Source organism: Nicotiana attenuata, unplaced genomic scaffold, assembly GCF_001879085.1.
Source record: "Nicotiana attenuata strain UT unplaced genomic scaffold, NIATTr2, whole genome shotgun sequence".
NCBI lineage: Eukaryota > Viridiplantae > Streptophyta > Magnoliopsida > Solanales > Solanaceae > Nicotiana > Nicotiana attenuata.
Window position 1 is genome coordinate 112,741 of NW_017670749.1, and position 19,824 is coordinate 132,564.

The window sequence follows — 19,824 nt, forward strand, 5'->3', positions numbered from 1 at the left end:
AGGAATCCGATAACCTATTTTATCCCCTAGAGGAGAATTTTCAAATTTCCGAGCTACATTGCTTTGTCCATTTCCTCTTCCTTATATTTAGTTACCAAGGGTGGAGTTACATGTTGATTGTAACCAATTGAAACCACTAAGGAAGTAATGGGAACAAGGTACAAAGAAATATCGGTACCATTGTCGAATGCTGCAGCAGTCACCTCGATTTGCAAGGTCTCACAGCTAGACTGGAGTAAGCTATCATTCTCACAAAAATTGTCATTGATCACATTGTCAATGGTCGTGGTTGAAATTTCTTCATCAGCGACACGAATCGCAGGACCAGGAATGCCTGAGCTAGCTGTTGTAATAGAAGAGTTGTCATCCACTGATTGTCCAGTTTCAAAAGTTGATACCGATTCAGATTTATTTATGTGAGAGCTTCCATCAAATACTTGGACCTCCTCTGATTTTGCAAAGTTTAAAGTTGATGTTGTTGTATCAGTAAGGACTTTAACATCTGATTGTTCAGTGTCAAATACCTTGGAACAACAACCATGTGACATTTTGTCGAACACCTGGGCTTCGATCTCTGTGGAATATTCCTTGATTGCAGCCAAATGACCTTTCAGCGGCTCGAGACACCGTTTACGAAAGCGAATCAACACTTTCTCAGTAAAATGTTCCCAATCCGCCAATTGTTTGTTTCGAAAAAGCCATTGGTACCACTTCAAAGCTTCTCCATCGAGATAGGACGAGGCGAGAGTTAACTTGTTATTTTCTGAGATTCCATAAAAGCTTAAAGTATCGTTCAGCCTGAGAAATCCATAATTCTGGATTATCGCCACATAATCGTCGGAATTCCAGCCGAGTAGGCTTACTTGTTTCAGCGTTTCCCACCAACTCATGTAGCAGTGAACGAATTTCAGCCACCATGACCTTAATTGGATCGTTAGTTCGACATATTTGGTCCTCCATTGAAGACCTCTGGATGAAAGCACCAATGTAACAACTCCAAAATACAAATTATATTGATGGTAGTATCTAAAGATTATAACTCAACAAAGTAGAGCAACAGTAATGAAAATACAAAAGTGCATAAGCTAAGTAAGATAGAATAGAACCAAAGAAGGGGATGAGAAGCTAGACTCGGAATTGGGGAGGAGAGGATTCAGATATTTCTCTCAACAGTATTCGCCTAACCCCTAATCACGGACCATTGTCTCTTATATAGAACCATTCTTACGCCTATTATCAACCTGGATCCCAAATTAACTTGGCCCTACTGCTTGTACTCGGCCCAATAGTTCTTTTCAGCCCAATAGCTACTTGTATGAGATTGGGCTGGTGCCGGTTCATAACACGATGTCACGTGACAACGCTTGCCACAAAGTGTATCCGTCCCCGAGGGAGAGAAACAAGAAAATGCTGCATTCTTGTACAAGTATTACCACGTCAAAAGCTGATGCTTTACAAGAATCAAATTGAAAAAATAATGAGAATGTTTAATTAACAAATAAAACATTATTGGAAATAGCGAAAGGGAGAAGGGAAATATGACTTTTTTTTCACTCTTAGATTGTATTGAATTCATTTTCGATTTTAAAGGGAATAATTTCCTTACAAAAGTAGAAAAAAATTCTTACCTGCTTGAGGCCAATTATTTTATATTTAAAAGGTAAATCACTCTCTACTAAAATTAATTTTTCAAGGCTCAAAATCTTTGATTAAGAAAAAAAAAAATGAATACTTACCGCCCACAGCTACTTACTACTAGTGATGAGCACTTGTACAAAAGAAAAAGAGACGAGATGGTGCACTTTTGTGAAGTAATTTATTACTCTCCTAGTTTCAATTTATGTGAATCCAAAATAGAGAATACTTTTAAATTTGTGGTGTAAAATGAGGTATATATATTTTGTATGATTATAAATTATTGCATAAAGATAAATTATTTTCAAATAGGAAAAGAAGTCATTCGTTTTTACACGAACTAAAATGAAAATAGGTTCGAATAAATTGAAACGGATGGAGTAATAAACCATGCTTTTTCACCCCTATGCATTTGTTACAAAAGATGACATTTTTAATTTCCATTTTGTTTATTCCAATGTGGTGGACAATTTAGGAAAACAAGAAGAGGCCGAAAAACACATTCACAGATTGTGGAGCAACAAGCATAGGAGGGAAGTTTCCATGAAACCAGTTTTGACCATTGCTCTCTCACTCCTCTCTTGTTTATATTGATTTTCTTCAAACGTTAAATTCCTATTCACATACTCTTCTTGATCCACAAACACCCCCTTTTTCATTTCTTAAAATCACCCCTTTCAAGAACCTCAGGGTTTATTACCCCCTTTTACCTTAAAGTTTGAAAACCAAATTGGGTTTTTGGAGATCTGAGATTTTGAATTTTTTGAGATTCGAAGGAACTTATCAAAGTTGGATCTTGATTGCTGTTTGACTAGTGCCTAGTGGCAATCTTGAGACCCTTTTGGGTGGAGATCAGCACAGTAAAAATTGGTGCTTTATCTGTGAAAGTTGAGATTTGTATGCTGATTTGGTGGGGAAAGGTAAAATTTTGAGACCCATTTAGTTGAAGATAAGTTTGAAGCTTTACCTTTGAGAATTGAAGCTTTTTGTTGTATTAGTTTGGTGAAAAAGTTATCATCTTGAGACCTTTTTGACTGGAAATTTTGAAGATCTTGGCTTTTGAAGAAGTTGTTGTATTAGTTTGGTGGGAAAGTTAGGATCTTGAGACCCCTTTGGCTGAAATTTTTAAAGAAGAAGTTGGGTTTTGAAGATCCGTCTCATGGGTAATTGTTGTGCAGCACCAAAAACTTCAGATACAGAGAGGAAGAAAAGGGGAAAAAATAAGCCAAATCCATTTTCTGTTGATTATGCCCATGGGAATGGTGGATACAAGTCCTATGTGTTAGACAATCCAACTGGAGCTGATATTGAGGCAACATATGAATTAGGTCGTGAGCTTGGCAGAGGTGAATTTGGGGTTACATATTTGTGTACTGACAAAGCAAATGGAGAAGTGTATGCTTGTAAATCAATATCCAAGAAGAAACTCAGGACTCGAGTGGATATCGAGGATGTAAGGAGAGAAGTTGAGATCATGAAGCATTTGCCTAAGCATCCTAATATTGTTACTTTAAAGGATACTTATGAGGATAATGATGCAGTCCATATAGTTATGGAGTTGTGTGAGGGTGGTGAACTGTTTGATCGGATCGTTGCAAGGGGGCATTATACTGAGAGGGCAGCAGCTGCTGTGACTCGCACAATTGTTGAAGTGATTCAGGTAAATATTTGATTTTTCTTTGTTTTTAAGATAACCTGTGTTTTATTTAGTCTTCATAGTGTTGTTTAGATTGAACTTTCTATTAGCAATGTAGAATGTGAGAATTGTCTCAACAGTTTAATGATTTGCCATGCTTGCGTAATATGATTTTAGGGTGCTAGTGATATTAGAATGTGTTTAATCGTGTCGAGGAATGAGAAAACTAGTGTCATGCTAAGTAGATCAGCTTTCTATAAAGAGAACTATCATGCTAAGTAGATCAGCTTTCTATAAAGAGAACTATCTCTTGGCAATTAGGATTTGTAAAATTAAAAAAGGAGTGAGATAGCTTGAGCCTTTCCTCATTTTCTCATAAATTACCATTTCCGAGTCAGTTCATGGTGTAAGTTGTCCCACTGGGAAAATGACTTTTTGGTGGAGTAATTGGCATATGGTTTCTTTGCACCATTTGTCCCATAGATCTTGTATCTATTCAGTAAACAAAGATCAACTATCCGGCAACGTGTAGAATGAATTAGATTAACTGCTTGACAAGATGCAGATTTACCATTTCTTTTTGACATTCTTCTCATCATTTCTGGTTAGTTATTCAATATTGAATAACTTTTTTTTTTGGGTTACAGATGTGCCATAAGCATGGGGTCATGCATCGTGACCTCAAACCTGAAAACTTCTTGTTTGAAAACAAGAAAGAGACAGCACCATTGAAGGCAATTGACTTTGGTCTCTCAGTATTCTTTAAGCCTGGTAAGTTTCCTAATATTTATATCTTGCTGCATTTGAATAATTGAACATTATGCTCATTGTTAGCTGTCGTGTTGGTTTTACAGGTGAGAGATTTAATGAAATTGTGGGAAGTCCATATTACATGGCTCCCGAGGTGCTGAAGAGAGACTATGGTCCAGAAGTAGATGTATGGAGTGCTGGAGTAATTCTCTACATCTTGCTTTGCGGTGTTCCGCCTTTCTGGGCAGGTTAGTGTCCTTACTCTTGAACAGTAAATCATTGGTGATTCACATTACGAAATAGTTTGCATGTTGCTGTTCTACTGCTGGACAAATCCGACAAATTCTCCACCCAAAGGGCAGCCTGCATCCCACCCCACTCTCCATATTTCAGTATTAGGATCATTAACTCTCTTTTTTTCTGGGGTGGAAGACACTAAAGGGGACTTACTACTCCTTGACAATTCTATGGGAAAATTTTGAAACAGAATGCCTGAAGCTTGTTACATCTTAGAAAGAAGAGTGCAATTTTACTGTCAATTCTAGAGCACAAGGGTACTTCTTCACCAGACTATTTGGTGATGCAAACTCTTTATTCCATATTCTCTTGTTGCTTATTTGTCGAGGGAAAGTAATTCTTCCACATCTGTCTTGTCTCTGACGAGCTGAAGAATTCTTAAAATGAGATTCTTAGAGTAAAAGGGGACAACTTTTAGTGATGTAGATTATATGGAATATTATTTTTTGTGTATTGCAGTTCTTTTTCTTATTGAATTTTTGGGACAGGACGCATGATATTTACCCTTTGAAAATGACTTGCTGAAATGTATCTTGACTTTCCATCAGTACCGATTCTTGCCCTATAAATTGATACTTTAAACTTCCAAAATAGCTTGTTCTTATCTTATATAGTAAGTATTCATAAATAAACATTGTTGGTCAATAAATTTCTCATTGGAGTTTCTTTTGCTATATTAATTGTGTGATCCGAATATCTGTTTACAAGCAAACTGTGATTGACTAATAAAATTATACTAGCTCCTTTAGTTTATACTCAACGATAACTGTTGAAAGGAAGAAGGTTATTTAAAGTGATGCGGTTATAGTATTTTATCCTAACAACTCTTAACCTACACCGTTTCTTTTTGTATCATTGCAGAAACTGAACAAGGTGTTGCTCAAGCGATCATTCGTTCTGTTGTGAATTTCAAAAGGGATCCTTGGCCTAAGGTCTCTGACAATGCAAAAGACCTTGTGAAGAAGATGCTTACCCCTGACCCTAGCAAGAGACTTACTGCTCAAGAAGTTCTAGGTAAACCACTGGCTAAAATAATTCAAGTGATTTACTTCTTATGCCAAGTGAAAATTCATCACTCCTCGTAGTGTAACTTTTTTTGGTCTCTGACTGCTTACAGATCATCCGTGGATACAAAATGCAAAGAAGGCTCCAAATGTTTCTTTGGGTGAAACAGTGAAAGCAAGGCTCAAGCAATTTTCTATGATGAACAAGCTAAAGAAAAGAGCTTTAAGGGTGCGATTCCAACTCTTTGTAAAAGGAGCAAGAGATTGATGTTTCTTCTTTTCTTTCTTTCTTTCGTTCTTTCTTTACTGTGAATGTTTTTCTCATAGCAGCTGCTAATATTCTTCAATAAATTGCCTTTCTACCTCACAGGTGATTGCTGAGCATTTGACAGTGGACGAAGTGGCTGGAATAAAGGAGGGATTCCAATTGATGGATATAGGTAACAAAGGGAAGATTGATGTTAACGAGTTGAGAGTTGGGTTGCAGAAACTTGGCCATCAAATTCCTGAAAGTGATGTACATATTCTTATGGATGTTGTAAGTGCTAAAATTCTATTTGACTTGTGTACCTCTTTTATTACCTTGTTGAATCCTTGAACCATCTGAAACACTAAAATAGACAAAATAAATCAATATTCTACTGCTGCTGCATCCAATCAAAGCACGTAATATTGTGTTACATGGGAGAAACACTGGAAACTAAACAGTGATATTTCACAGGGTGACGTTGATAAAGATGGATATTTGGACTATGGGGAATTTGTTGCTATTTCAGTCCACCTAAGAAAGATGGCAAATGATGAGCACCTGAAAAAGGCGTTTGAATTTTTTGATAAGAACCAAACTGGCTATATAGAGATTGAGGAGTTGAGGGAGGCCTTAGCTGACGAGATTGAAACCAACAGCGAAGAAGTTATCAATGCTATTATGCACGATGTGGACACAGACAAGGTCAGTAATATATTCATGTCATAAAACTCATCTGGCCTCTTTCCTTGTATGTTTTGTTTACTTGTGGATGATGCCGTGTTGATTCTATGGACCTGGGATTGGGAAAAAGAAAATGGTCATTCATGATGTTTCATGTGCTTACATTTCATTCTCATGCAGGACGGACGGATAAGTTACGATGAATTCTCTACAATGATGAAGACTGGCACAGATTGGAGGAAGGCGTCAAGACAGTATTCACGAGAACGATACAATAGTCTCAGCTTGAAATTAATGAAGGATGGTTCCTTACAAATGAACAATGAGACTAGATAACTTAAGGCAGAGTATGACATCTCGAAGAACAGAACTCGCCTTTTGGCTTTCTAAATTTTTATATTCTTTCCTGTTCGACGATCATTTTGCCATTTTTTGTTGTATGTGTGATTTCTCCTCTGGGGGTGGATAAGTATCAGGTCCCCAACATTCATGTGTTCTTTAAGTTGTGATTATGTTGTTCTATATATATATATTTTTTTAATCGACAATTTGAAGAAATATGGTGAAGGATAGAAAGGTGGTTATTTTGTTATTGTATCTAATTAAGGATCAACATTTTCAACTCGTTCCTTTTTCTTTTTTTGTCATGGAGTTGGATATGACAGCCAGTATGTTTGAGGTGATATTAATCCCACAGAGCACAAGTGACCATGAATGAGGTGTTACATTTCCATACATTACTAGAAAATAAAAAGTAATAATTCTTCATCAAATCTTGTTTACTACATTATACATTAATCAAAACTACCTATAATTTTTAAAAACCAAGAAGCTGAGTATATAGAGTGAACTAAAAACAGAAACTAGTGTCAGTTGCTTCTCTTGGTCTCTTGCTTATGTGCATCAGCTTGTCTCCTGCCTACTGAGTTGGCATCCAATCTAAGTCTGCTGCAATAACATCATCATCATCAGAACCCAATAATTCCTCCATTGTGAAGCACTCGTCGCTGCTTATAACTAAGGATGGCTCTGCTTTATAATCTGATGATGTTAACATACCAGTAAAAGTAATAGGTGCCCTCTCTTCAATGTTGTGCACTTGCTCTTTTGACCACTGATCAGACACAAATCCAGCATTAATGTTTTCTTCATTAACCATGGCACTACTACTTCCTTGAGCCATTGGACACATGATGTTCTGCTCATCAATATTGCAGATAGGCAAATGGGGTTCTGCAGTATTTGATTTTTCTGCTAGTAAACTACCCATGTACTCGTACACTTTCATATCCACATGATCAATATTTATGTCAGCCAATGTTGATGGAACATTACTATGGTCTTGTTGCAACTGAAAGCCATTATTATCAGGTGAGTAGTATGTGAATTGATTTGAAGTTGTCCATGAACTTCCAACATATTCAACATGACTTTGAACTGAATAAGGTGCCATCTCTTCAATATTCTGCGCTTGTACATCCACTAATTGCAACTGATCAAACGCGTTATTATGTTCGGATGATGCGAATTGATTGGAAGGACACAAATCATGAAAACCTGTCCCTTGATCCTCTGAAGAACTTGTAATATAGTCAAGCTCATGCTCTTGAGTTGTCGAATTCATAACAGCAACAACGTTGTTTCCACTGGCCGCTATTTCCATATGATCTCCTAATTCCTTATGATCATTAGCATATACAGATTTACGCTTAATGCAGCACAAAACATAGTCCTCATGCTGAATTATATTTCGTTGTCTTAACACCTTTAGTATGTTGTCATTAAGACTATACTCTTTCATGTTCCAAACAATATTTTTAATTCCTTGATCGACACTTTTCTCTTTTTCAAGATATCGAAAACTTTTCTTGAACCCAATCAACTTTGACCCTTTAAAAACTGATTTGTGTTTGTCAAGTCCTTTCCAACAGCCTCCTCCGATCAGCCGTCGACTGAACCTTGAACCACCCGCTTTTGTTCTCTTCAACTTAGTAAAGAAATAGTTTACCTTTGTATCTTCTCCCAGAAAATTGTTTTCGAATATATCCCATGGCTTCTTATTCCCGTAAAGATTCTCAACTCGAATATGATCACACGAGAAATTCTTGCACGAAACGAATTTAAGTAGAAAGAGCGTAAGCTCTTCATCAGTGGGTCGAAATCTGATTCCAAGTACTGGATTTGGACCATAATTATGGCTGCTGATAGTCATGTTTTTTGTTTTCAGTGGAAGAAATTAGCCTGAAAACAAAAAGGAAATACTTTCAAGAATGGTGATGAACAAAGGGACTGCTGAGGGTTTAATGTAATGTAATAAAGCTGTTGCCTATTGGTACAACTTATATAGGTAGGGTTGAGCTCTAGGCGCGGGAAGCAACAGAAAGCCGACGTTAGGAAGAATTAGGAAATTTTCAATTCCACAGTGCTAGACATTTGTAATAAACACCCCTGTAATATTTCTTATTTGTAAATGTAATGTTCCTTATATTTCAAAATTATATATTAAAATCACTTATATAATGAAAACGCAAATACTGAAAAACATTTAAGTTTATTTCTCTTTTATAAGCTTTATAGAATTTAATATGTATGAATTTTTAATTTATTTCGTTTTGAATGCGTGACTTCAGTTTATTCAACGGAAAAGGGCCTAAAATGCCCTTTTACTATATGAAATAGGACATGCTAGCCCTCCGTTAAAAGTTGGTCTCTATTCTGCCCTTGCCGTCAACAAATGGGCTCGTATATGCCCTCCATCACTAACGGGAGACTCATAAAGCCACATGGAATATATGTGAGGGCAAATTAGACCTAGTTCGAATTGTACAGGGGCATATATGAGTCAGTTATAATAGTCATTTCTCAAACACTTCACAACTCCATATCAGTTTACTTAGAAACCTATTTGACAACACCAAACTAATTATCACAGCAAATAAACTAAGTCATAGACACAAATATTCAAATAAACGACAATGACTTCATTAAGTCCTTGTACAAAAACATAAAGCTTCATTACATAATAAAAGACAACAGTTAATAAGCCACAATAACACTAATATTACATATCATTTCCCACTGATCCAAAGAACATAACAAGACATCCCAATATCACACACATGAAAATCTATATCTTCTTCGGAACTTTAGCATCAAGCACAACTGAGTACTCTAAATCGGTCACTTTCTTCATTAGGACATTTCTTTCCAATTCCAAGGCTTCTTTTCCTCCATGATCGATGAGCATCATAACATTGTCAAGATCAAATTTTCTTTTTCCTTCTTTAAACTGCACATGAGATTCGAAACTCTAGGAGGAAGCTCTTCATCTTGCCATTCCCAATACGAATATTTGTCATCCTAAAAATCAAAAATAAATAAAACAAATTTACAAGCAACTCGGAATAATTAAAAGAACCTATCAAAAAAATTTCTTACCTCATGCTTCAGGCACTTGAAAAACCTTCTCCCAACATTTAAAGGTGTCCATGCCATGAAATAATTAGCAGTAAGTCCGTAATGACACCTCCTATTCGACCCATTTGAGCTGCTAGAACATTCCGACATTATCTTTTGTTGTCTTTTGTTATGTTTCGACCTCTTTGAGCTACTAGGATTTAATGAAGTCATTGCCGTTCATTTGAATGTTTGTGTCTATGACTTAGTTTATTTGCTGTGATAATTAGTTTGGTGTTGTCAAATAGGTGTCTAAGTAAACTGATATGGAGTTGTGAAGTGTTTCAGAAATGACTATTATTATTGACTCATATATGCCCCTGTACAATTCGAACTAGGTCTAACTTGCCCTCACATATATTCCACGTGGCTTTATGAGTCTCCCGTTAGTGATGGAGGGCATATACGAGCCCATTTGTTAACGGCAAGGGCAAAATAAAGACCAACTTTTAACGGAGGGATAGCCTGTCCTATTTCATATACTAACGGGGCATTTTAGGCCGTTCTCCGTTTATTAAATTTACTTGATTACACATACACCCCTTATATTTCAAAATTAAATACTTAAGCCCCCTCCCCAAATGAAATAGTTAATGTTTGTGTATGTGATTTTGTTGTACAAGCTAGGGTTAAGTGGCCGATTTTGAAATATATTCCCGTAGTTGGTTATGTTATAGGGGTATTCAATGTGATACTCTAATTATTTTAACTGTGAATTGTTTTATTTGATTTGTAAACAACAGACAATTAAAATAAAAACCATCTTTAAATTGCGTATGAGCCTCCGAAGTCAGACCTGTGTAACAAAGATTTCCTTCTTTACGAATGCGAGGATCTCTTCGCGAACACGTAGAACAAAGTCCCTGAAGCCAAATCCTTCTTCGCGAACGCGAAGAACAACATCGGACACCAGCATTAGCAATTGCAAAACAACATGAAATGATCTGAAACCACCCCGAAACACACATGAGGCCCCCGGGGCCCCGTCCAATCACACAAACCAGTCCCATAACATAATACGAACCTGCTCGAGGTCTCAAATCACATCAAACAACATCGAAATCATGAATCACACCCCAATTCAAGCTTAATGAACTTTAGAACTTCAAACTTCTACATTCGATGTCGAAACCTATCAAATCACGTCCGATTGACCTCAAATTTTGCACACAAGTCACATTCGACATTACGGACCTATTCCAACTTCCGGAGTTGGAATCCGACCCCGATATCAAAAAGTCCACTTTCGGTCAAACTTCTTAAAAACCTTCAAATTTCTAACTTTCGCCAAATGACCCCAAAACGACCTACGGATCTCCGAATCCACTTCTGGACGTGCTCCCAATACCAGAATTACCATACAGAGCTATTCGCAGACTCAAAATCCCAAACGGACATCGATAAAATTGAAATGCACAGCAACCCAAATTTATGAAATTCTTCCAAAATGCCAACTTCCACAATAGGCACCGAAATGCTCACGGGTCATCCAAAACCCGATCCGGACATATGTCCAAGTCCAAAATTATCATACGAACCGTTGGAACCTTCAAATACCGATTCCGAGGTCGTTTACTAAAAAATCAAACCTTAGTCAATTCTTTCAACTTAAAGCTTCCGAAATGAGAATTTTCTTTCCAAATCAACTCCGAACTTCCCGAAATTCAATTCCGACCATGCATGCAGGTCATAATGCCTGAAATGAAGCTCTCATGGCCTCAAACTGCCAAACGATGCGCTAGAGCTCAAAACGACCGATCGGGTTGTCACACCGTCCAATTGCACAAACAAGTCCATAAATTTAATACGGACCTGCTCGAACTCTCGAAACGCATCGAACAACAACAAAACTAAGAATCGAACCCCAAAACCAAATTGAATCATGTTATGAGCTTCAAGTTTCCAAATCGCTACTAACGCGCCGAATCATACTTAGACTACTCGATGATACCAAATTTTACGTGCAAGTCTTAAATCACCATAACAAACTATTCCCAGGCTCGTAATACCAAACGAACCTCGATAACACCAAAACCTACTCCAAACCAAATTTAAAGAACTTTAAAATCTTCCATGAGCCAACTTTCACTATTAGGCGTTGAAACGCTTCCGGGTCATCCGGAATCCAATCCGAACATACGCCCAAGTTCGAAATCATCATATGAACCTATTGGAACAGTCAAATCCCAATTCCGAGGTCGTTTACTCAAAACGTTGACCAAAGTCAAACTTAGACTTTTAAAGCCAAAATAAGGAACCAAGTGTTTCGATTTCAACCCGAACCCTTCCAAATACCAAACTGACCATCCCCGCAAGTCATACAACAGTAAAAGAATATACAGGGAGTCTGATTTAGGGTAACGAGATTCTAGAAAGTAAAACAATCTGTCGGGTCGTTACAAGGATGAACAAAAGAAAAGTGGTTTTGTGACAAAGAAGCAATTTTTGAAGCCTTAATGTCATGATTTGATTGCTACTTCGATTGACTTGGTGTTTGAGCACTTGAAATGAAATGATATTTTTAAGAAGTTATTGGTGATTCATATGCCTCGGACTAATTATTGGTACCACTTAAAGTCACGTGTTTGTGCTTAAAGTAGACTTATTGACTTGTTATGATGTTGATGCTCTATTGAGTTTATTACTTAGAAGGATATTTTGTGCTTTAATTGCTTGAGGACAAGCAATAGTTTAAGTTTTGGGGTTCGGTATTTTACCAACTTATCTCGTCTTTAATCTTAGATTTTTGCTATGTTTGATTGATAAAATAGTGTGTTTATTATCGTTTACTTCCACTTTACAGGTTTTATGCGATTTATAAATAATTGGGAAGAAACAAAATGAAACGAGTCAAAAAGGAGCTAAAATAAAAATAAAAACAGTGATTTACCCTTCGAGATTGCGAAGGAGGACCGCGAACGCGATAGTCAGCTGATCAACGAACCTTCGCGAGCGCGAAGGATGAATAGCGAATGCGATGATCAGAAAATCTCTTTTTCGCGAACGCGAGGCCTTGACCGCGAACACGAAGGAAAACTAGGCAGAAAAACTGCGCAAATTTGAAAATTCACATTTTTTTCCAAACCATTTAATACTCGACTCAGTTCATTTGGAAGAGATCTTTGGCATTCTTTGACTAGAGAATACAAGTCTTGGAGCTAGGGTTCTTGCACACACTTGGGACTTGAAGATTTGAAGCTTTTAGTTGAGATTTTCTTACCCATTTTACTCTTTTTTTCGTTTTCTTGCTTTGTATTTAATATCTAAGTGTGTAATATTTATTTCAACACTTGAATGTTGTTTATGGGAATATTCATTAATATTAAAGTGTGGATTAAATCGCTTGTTGTGCTTTTGTATTGAATGATTTTCAGTAAATATTTTATGAGTTATTGTTTCTTTAATTATTCTTGTTCTTTAATGTTTCCAAAGGGATTAGCTAAACCTAGGACTCGCCCATTAACTTCGAATTAATCTTGGAAAAGATAATTTGTGGTTGGGAAAGATTAATTAACAAGAACTTGAGGCATTAACCCTCATTTTATAGATTCTACCTAGGGATAGGATTGAACTACTTGTAGCCACATTTAGTGCACTTAATCTCTTAATTGTTTTAGGGATAATTCAATTAGGAAGTCTTGTTAGTCTTCGAAAGAAGCTAATAAAGTATTAATATCCGAGGCTAATTAATTTAAACTCGCTCATATTTGTAAAATCGTTAAATACATTGGATCGTTACTTGAGTGAAATTCCCCGTGTATCCATTCTTGTTGCCATTGTTCATTTTACTTGCTTTCTAGGTTAGTTAATATTTTTGCATTTAGACATAATATTTTTTCAAAACCCTTTTAAATGTTTGCCTTACCATAATAAGCGATAGTTCTCTTACATTGTCTAATCGCCTACATGTTGTTCTGTGGGATTCGAACCCGTCTGATAGTTGGGTATATTATATTGCATATGACCGTGTCCGCTTACTTTTTAGTAGTGGATTTGAATGTCATAAAAAATTCACACATAATTTAGTTACTTAAACGGGACAAATTATTATTATTTTTGTTTAATAATTTTGATGTTATAGTGAATAAAATTTAGCGGCGGTGTGTCATATTAACCTAATTTTTGGTGACTGTAGTTTAGGAATGTCAAAAAAAGGGATAGCTCGTTTACAGTGTCACAAACAGAACTATCTACTTGATAATGTAGTTTTTAACACAGGTTATGTACAGATAATAAAGCTTGAAGCAGCTTCCAAATGGAGCATATGCACACACAAGACATGCTTCTTTAGCACATTTACATAATCAAGTAAAATTTAACAATTCACTTGACATATCAAATAGTAATTAATAAAGATTAAGCTTTTGATTTGGATATACATAATGTATATACTTAAGCAGTTGGATAAGAGGCATCCATGGCAATCCCACATAGCCCTTCTTTAGCATCAATGTCACGTTCCATCCTTATATATCCATTTTCACCCCAACTACTACCCCAAGAGTTCTTAATCAACCAATATTTAGTACATCTTCAGCTTTTCCATATCCAACTGCTGTAACACCATGATCTAACTCCGTCCCACACGTGCCTGTAAAAACTCCACTCGTGTAGAATTGGAAGGAAAAGTCACTGGCATCAATTGACACTGAAATTGGCTGATTTGCCACAGCATTGAGGAGTGCTTTCTCATTGTATTTGGGTACTTTTTCGTAGCCTTTGATATCTGCTACATGGGCAGATTCCTTTTTTGTGTTGCATTTTCTGTCAGCAGCTTTGTATGGATAAATTGTTTCAGTTGTTATGCCTTTGTTTTTCACTATGAATTCGAACGCATCTTCCATGTAACCGCCTTCACATCCTTGATCTTCACTCTTTCTGTCACAGTCCACCAATTCTTGTTCTGATAAAGAGATCAACTTTCCTGTTGAGAGTTTAGTAATCCCCTCTGTTGCCGCTATTGCAGAAAATGGCCAACAGCTCCCTGTTTGTTTGTAATAGAAAAAATGTTAGAGGACCACAAATTAACGATAATGTGAACTGATAGTGTCGCGTCACCAAAAAGATAATTACATGTACTTCTCAATAATAAGTGAAACTAGTAATCTGAAAAATAAAGGTAAGCAACTTGATACAACATATTAGATTATATTGTCAGTGTATATAAATTAAATCCTTCATCATTATAAAAATTTAAGGCTAGACCACTTACCACATTGTCCTTGATCCTTAATTGGTGTGACTGCACCCTTTGTTCTCCAATCCATAGTTGTTGGAACTGCTGTCACATTTTCATATCTGAATGAGGTAATTTTTGGTTCACAAAATGGAATCTTCAAACCATTTCGAGCTGCTCTAAATTCCTCATTAGTTAAATCTGCAAATGAATTGATTCCCAACTTATAAGGCTGGTTTGCTGCATCATTAAAAGCTTCAATTCGCTCTGCATTTTCCTTGAATATCTTGAAACGACTATCTTTTTCAGCATTGTTTTTGTATACACGTCCATATTGAATCATCCATTGCTCATATTTTAGCATCAGGGGTTCATCAGCAAGTGCTCTTGCTGTAGTTTTAGAAGCCCATATTCCCAAGAATTGCCAAAAGAAGAACTAGGAACTTCATATTAAAGAAATTCTTTATAAAGAAGATAATTGTAAGCTGTAGGTAATGGTGTATATATTCCTTTGGAGATATTGGTATATATAGATTCTTGAATTTGCATTTGCCGCTAGTTGAATGATCTTACAGTAGATGTATTGGTATGAAAATAGCAGTAGTTTTTCTCAGTTTGCCGTGCCAAATATTGTGATTTGGACTAGCTAGTTCTTTGCCGTGGATGCTGGTTTGTTTAGTAATTTTACTCCAAGAGTAAAAGATTCATAATTTGTTCTGCTTAATCGCTAATCGATTCTTGTTTTATGTGCTTATCTCTCGGGTAGAGGAAGATCTAACAGTCAACAATTTCAGCTTGGACTTCGTTTCTCTTGAGCAATGTCCAATATATATTACTATTATTTTTAGAAAAAAGCCAAAACATAAGCAATTACTCATATTAGCCCAGCAGATGATGTTTGTATCCATGGGAAACAGAAACAAACTGAAGAAACATTAAACTATGACATTTTTTATGTTAATGACTAGAAAAATGGCAAATGTAGCAGCAGAAGAAAGACATGAGGTGATGAGATGAATCTGAGTCAAGACTTGACAATATAATTTTGGCGTCTGATGGGGTTCATAACCACGGGAGGACCAGCAGTACGAGGCCACGCCTGGAATTTTTTGTCCGTCTCTTTCCACCATTCATCGGTAGCAACTGTCTTTGGAGTGGTACCTGTTTTCAATTAAATGACACAAAATAACTATAGTGTATGTCTCAATCCTAAGCGAGGTATGAATTTCCATTGTCCATGTTGATCCATTTAAGTCAGTCTTGGATCATGATGCTCTAGCTCTAGAAATTCTTCACATTTAATTAAAGGGCTAAACAGATAGAGGGAATAGAAACTTGCCTCCAAACAACTTATGGTCAGAAGTAGCAGTGTCACAAACGTATGCAAATGCAAAGGATGCAACCACAGAACCAGCAATGTACTTCAGTGCCATTATATTGTCAAACTCCAACAACTGCAAATGGAAACAGGGAAAGAAATATATAGAGAGACACCAATCTATGTTAAATATCTGTAAATGGCTCCAAATAGAAATCTCTTTTTCAAATATGGAAAAAAGAAAATTGGCAAATTCAACAAGGAAAAATAAAGTTTCTTTTCAATCAACCAACTGCACTCAATCTCTAGGTACAGTGGCGGAGCCACATGCATTGATCCCCTTCACCGAAAAAGTCACACAGCGTAAATAAGGTAAAATTATTTTTGTTATACATATATACAATTTGAATACCCTTAACATTTTTGGATTTTTTGAAAATCCCCTAATCAGAATCCTTTCTTGGGGATTGGGTACAATAGCATAGCTCCTTTGTATATCTATTTTGCACTATTTATTTACGACCAAATATTAACTTTCTTTCTATTTTAAGCAGCTTTAGCAAATTAAACACAGTACTATTGTACTAATAAGATCTACAACACATCATGAAGAAACTAGTACAAACTAACCATAGGCCCATAACTAACGTTGTGGAAAGCAGTGACTGATGGAGTTTTTGCACAATGAGCTCAACAGAATTCAATATTTTTTGGTATAATAGATACGTACGTGAAAAACTACTAAAATTTTGACAATTATGAAGTATTTTTCAATGCGAAGAATCTTAAAGATTAAATTTAAATCACCCTTGCTGAAAAGAGGCAAATAACTTGCATGCCAACTACTCATATGTGACACACGCCTGCGCGCGCGCACAGTAAATCATCCTGTTCTACCGTTTCCATGAATGTATAGTAGTAACAAACATATAACAGAAGAAGGAGGGGGTAAGGGGCAACTTACTTCGATGAAGTGATCAATCAGAATAAAGGAAAAGTCCCAACAATAATGATCTTTTCTTCGTTGAATATGGAGAAACTTTTGAGAAGCAGTTGCACGGTGGAAACGTTCAACGTCGTTAAGCTTTTTTCTGCGCTATTTTCGCCATATGGCGAAAGATATGGACTTGAAATTCAGTTTGGGCCTAGAATTCAAAGGATTTAGAGCCCATTTTAAAGATTTAATGACCAAAATGTTTTCCTTTATGAAAACGGACAAAACATGCTCCTTTTCAAGATTTTAACACCATGCTGCCCCTTCCTTTCTCTGTCTAGTGTCCTAGGCTTCAGCTAGGGGTGCCAAAACTAAACAAAACTCATTTGACCCAAACTGCCCAAGTTTTAATGGGTTTGGATTAGAACGATTTTGAAATGAGATTTTTACATTCCTATGACACATAGGAAACCTTATTATCCTCAATGTTTAAGGTTTGACTTAATTACACTTAGTATACCAAATTACCAATTTTATACCATAATTAATTAAGGGTATAATTAATTCTACATTTTTTACTCCTTAATTAAAGGAATCTGCACGTTTCTCTCTCCTAACCCCTCAGTCCCACCCACGTTTTACCCATACCCACGTTCTTTTTACCATTTTCCATCTTCTGAAACCAAATTCTCCCTCTAAATTCACAGAAAATTGAAGAAATCCTTCAACAATGTTGGTTCCCCATTTTACTCCAGTTGAAGTTCATCAATGAAGAACAACAAAGTTCATCAAAATTGAAGTCAAATCTTCAAAGTTCATACACACATTTACCTTCAGCTTCAAATTTTCTCAACGAAGAAGAACAAACATTCAAAGAGATAAGAGAGCAGCAATTCCACCATTGACAGCCATTAAAAAGCTTTGAAGCTTTGAATTCAAATGGGTTTTCAAAAATCATTATTTGTTTTGATTGGGTGTTGTTGAAAATAATTGGGAATATGTTTTGGAGTTTATATCTCAATTTTGAGGGGTTTTGGTGAAGATTAGACTTGGTTTTGACTGAAATTCAGATTGAAACTCGAAGAAGAAGAAGAAGACGACATATTGCAGAAATTGTAGATAAATTGTAGAAAAATTGTAAATAAATTGTAGACTGTTTTTTGCAGAAGATTTTGTAGAAGTTTTAGTCGTTTTGGATTTGTGAAAACAGAAAACAATGCATCTACAATCAGAATACAAATAATCTACAATTTATCTACAAAATATCTACAAACTGGATACATTGAATTTTAATATCCCAATTCCCATTTCAATTGTAGCATAATTGGCATTTTCGACATAATTGCGTTTTTTTCAGAAGATTTGTAGAAGTTTTAGTCGTTTTTTGATTTGTGAAAACAGAAAACAAAGCACCTACAATTAGAATACAAATAATCTACAATTTATCTACAAAATATCTACAAACTGGGTACATTGAATTTTTATATCCCAATTCACTTACAATTGTAGCATAATTGTGATTTTTGACATAATTATGTTTTTTCAGAAGTTTTAGCCGTTTTTTATTTGTGAAAACAGAAAATAAAGCATCTACAATCAGAATACAAATAATCTACAATTTATCTACAATTTCTGCAATATGTCTTCTTCTTCTTCTTCTTCTTCTTCTTCTTCTTCTTCTTCTTCTTCTTCTTCTTCGAGTTTCACTCTGAATTTCAGTCAAAACCAATTCTAATCTTCACCAAAACCCCTCAAAATTGAGATATAAACTCCAAACCATATTCCCGATTATTTTCAACAACACCCAATCCAAACAAATAATGATTTTCGAAAACCCAAATTTAAATTCAAAGCTTTCAAGCTTTTTAATGGCTATCAAAATGGTGGAAAATATCTGGAAGAATATTTACTTCCATAATTGTAACGTGCCTAAATAGGAATATCTGGAAGAATATGATTTGATATGATTTATGCCAAATCTTTTTAGAATATTCTGTTCCTCAATTTTAGCTCGACAAATTAGGAAGATTCAGCTACTATTAATTAGTATTTAATGATTGGTATAATAACTGTAGAAAAAATGTGGACAGGGCGGGTAAATTAGAAACTATGAACATTTTTGGTAATAAGGTTTCATATATGGTATAAGAAAGAAAAATTGAAAAAGGGTTGATTTGGGCTAGCCTAAGTTAGCCCATAAAAAATTATCAGCTCAAATGGATCCGTGATGATGCTCAACCTTGACCCATGTAAATGCTCAATCTTAGAGTTCTACCTTGGCCCAAGTGCTAGAAAATATTTTCTAATTTTCCCATGTTTGGTTGGTTTAAATGTTTGAAAAATATTTTGTTTATGAATTCGTTTTTCTCCAATTGGAGGAAAATGTTTTCCCTATCAAGAGAAGGGAAAATATTTCAAAACTCTTTTTCAACCTTTCCCATCTCCACCTCCCCACCCCTCCCCCACCCAACCCATCTCCCCTACCCCTACCCACACCCCTACCTCACCCCATTCTCACCCACCCACCCTACCCCTGACCCTCCAACCTAAATATATGACAATATTACTTAGAGTACTTTATGATGTAGAAAAATTATTTTCTTTCATTTCAACAAAATGAGTATTTCTTTTCATGACGTAAAAAAAAGTCTTTTATTTTTAACAAAATGAGTACTTTCTTTTCATGA

The 19,824-nt window shown here is 35.8% G+C and overlaps 4 protein-coding genes across 6 annotated transcripts; 1 reads left to right on the plus strand and 3 right to left on the minus strand.

The window, feature by feature from the left end:
• The first annotated feature begins 2,116 nt into the window (after positions 1–2,116).
• LOC109242969 (calcium-dependent protein kinase 32-like) lies at positions 2,117–6,895 on the plus strand. Its single transcript, XM_019409862.1, has 8 exons — positions 2,117–3,295; positions 3,919–4,042; positions 4,126–4,269; positions 5,180–5,332; positions 5,436–5,551; positions 5,693–5,860; positions 6,044–6,274; positions 6,434–6,895. The coding sequence occupies exons 1-8, from the start codon at positions 2,795–2,797 to the stop codon at positions 6,587–6,589; spliced, it is 1,593 nt and encodes a 530-aa protein (XP_019265407.1). The 5' UTR covers positions 2,117–2,794; the 3' UTR covers positions 6,590–6,895.
• Positions 6,896–7,172: 277 nt separating this feature from the next.
• On the minus strand, positions 7,173–8,465 carry LOC109242965 (NAC domain-containing protein 68-like). Its single transcript, XM_019409857.1, has one exon. It carries the CDS (start codon positions 8,463–8,465, stop codon positions 7,173–7,175), a length of 1,293 nt encoding a protein of 430 aa, XP_019265402.1.
• A 5,488-nt stretch (positions 8,466–13,953) lies between these two features.
• On the minus strand, positions 13,954–15,614 carry LOC109242971 (senescence-specific cysteine protease SAG39-like). The gene is given in 3 exon segments (XM_019409864.1): positions 13,954–14,233; positions 14,236–14,693; positions 14,922–15,614. Coding segments are annotated over 3 exon segments (918 nt in total). The 5' UTR covers positions 15,250–15,614; the 3' UTR covers positions 13,954–14,101.
• Positions 15,615–15,740: 126 nt separating this feature from the next.
• On the minus strand, positions 15,741–17,273 carry LOC109242972. 3 transcript variants are annotated; one of them, XM_019409867.1, is made up of 3 exons: positions 17,168–17,273; positions 16,225–16,339; positions 15,741–16,046 (listed from the first exon to the last, which is right to left on the minus strand). In XM_019409867.1, the coding sequence occupies exons 2-3, from the start codon at positions 16,316–16,318 to the stop codon at positions 15,910–15,912; spliced, it is 231 nt and encodes a 76-aa protein (XP_019265412.1). In that variant the 5' UTR covers positions 16,319–16,339; positions 17,168–17,273; the 3' UTR covers positions 15,741–15,909. The 3 variants fall into 3 exon arrangements, with proteins under 3 accessions (XP_019265412.1, XP_019265410.1, XP_019265411.1); XM_019409865.1 differs by lacking the exon at positions 17,168–17,273 and adding an exon at positions 17,011–17,139; XM_019409866.1 differs by lacking the exon at positions 17,168–17,273 and adding an exon at positions 16,834–17,004.
• Positions 17,274–19,824: the final 2,551 nt, after the last annotated feature.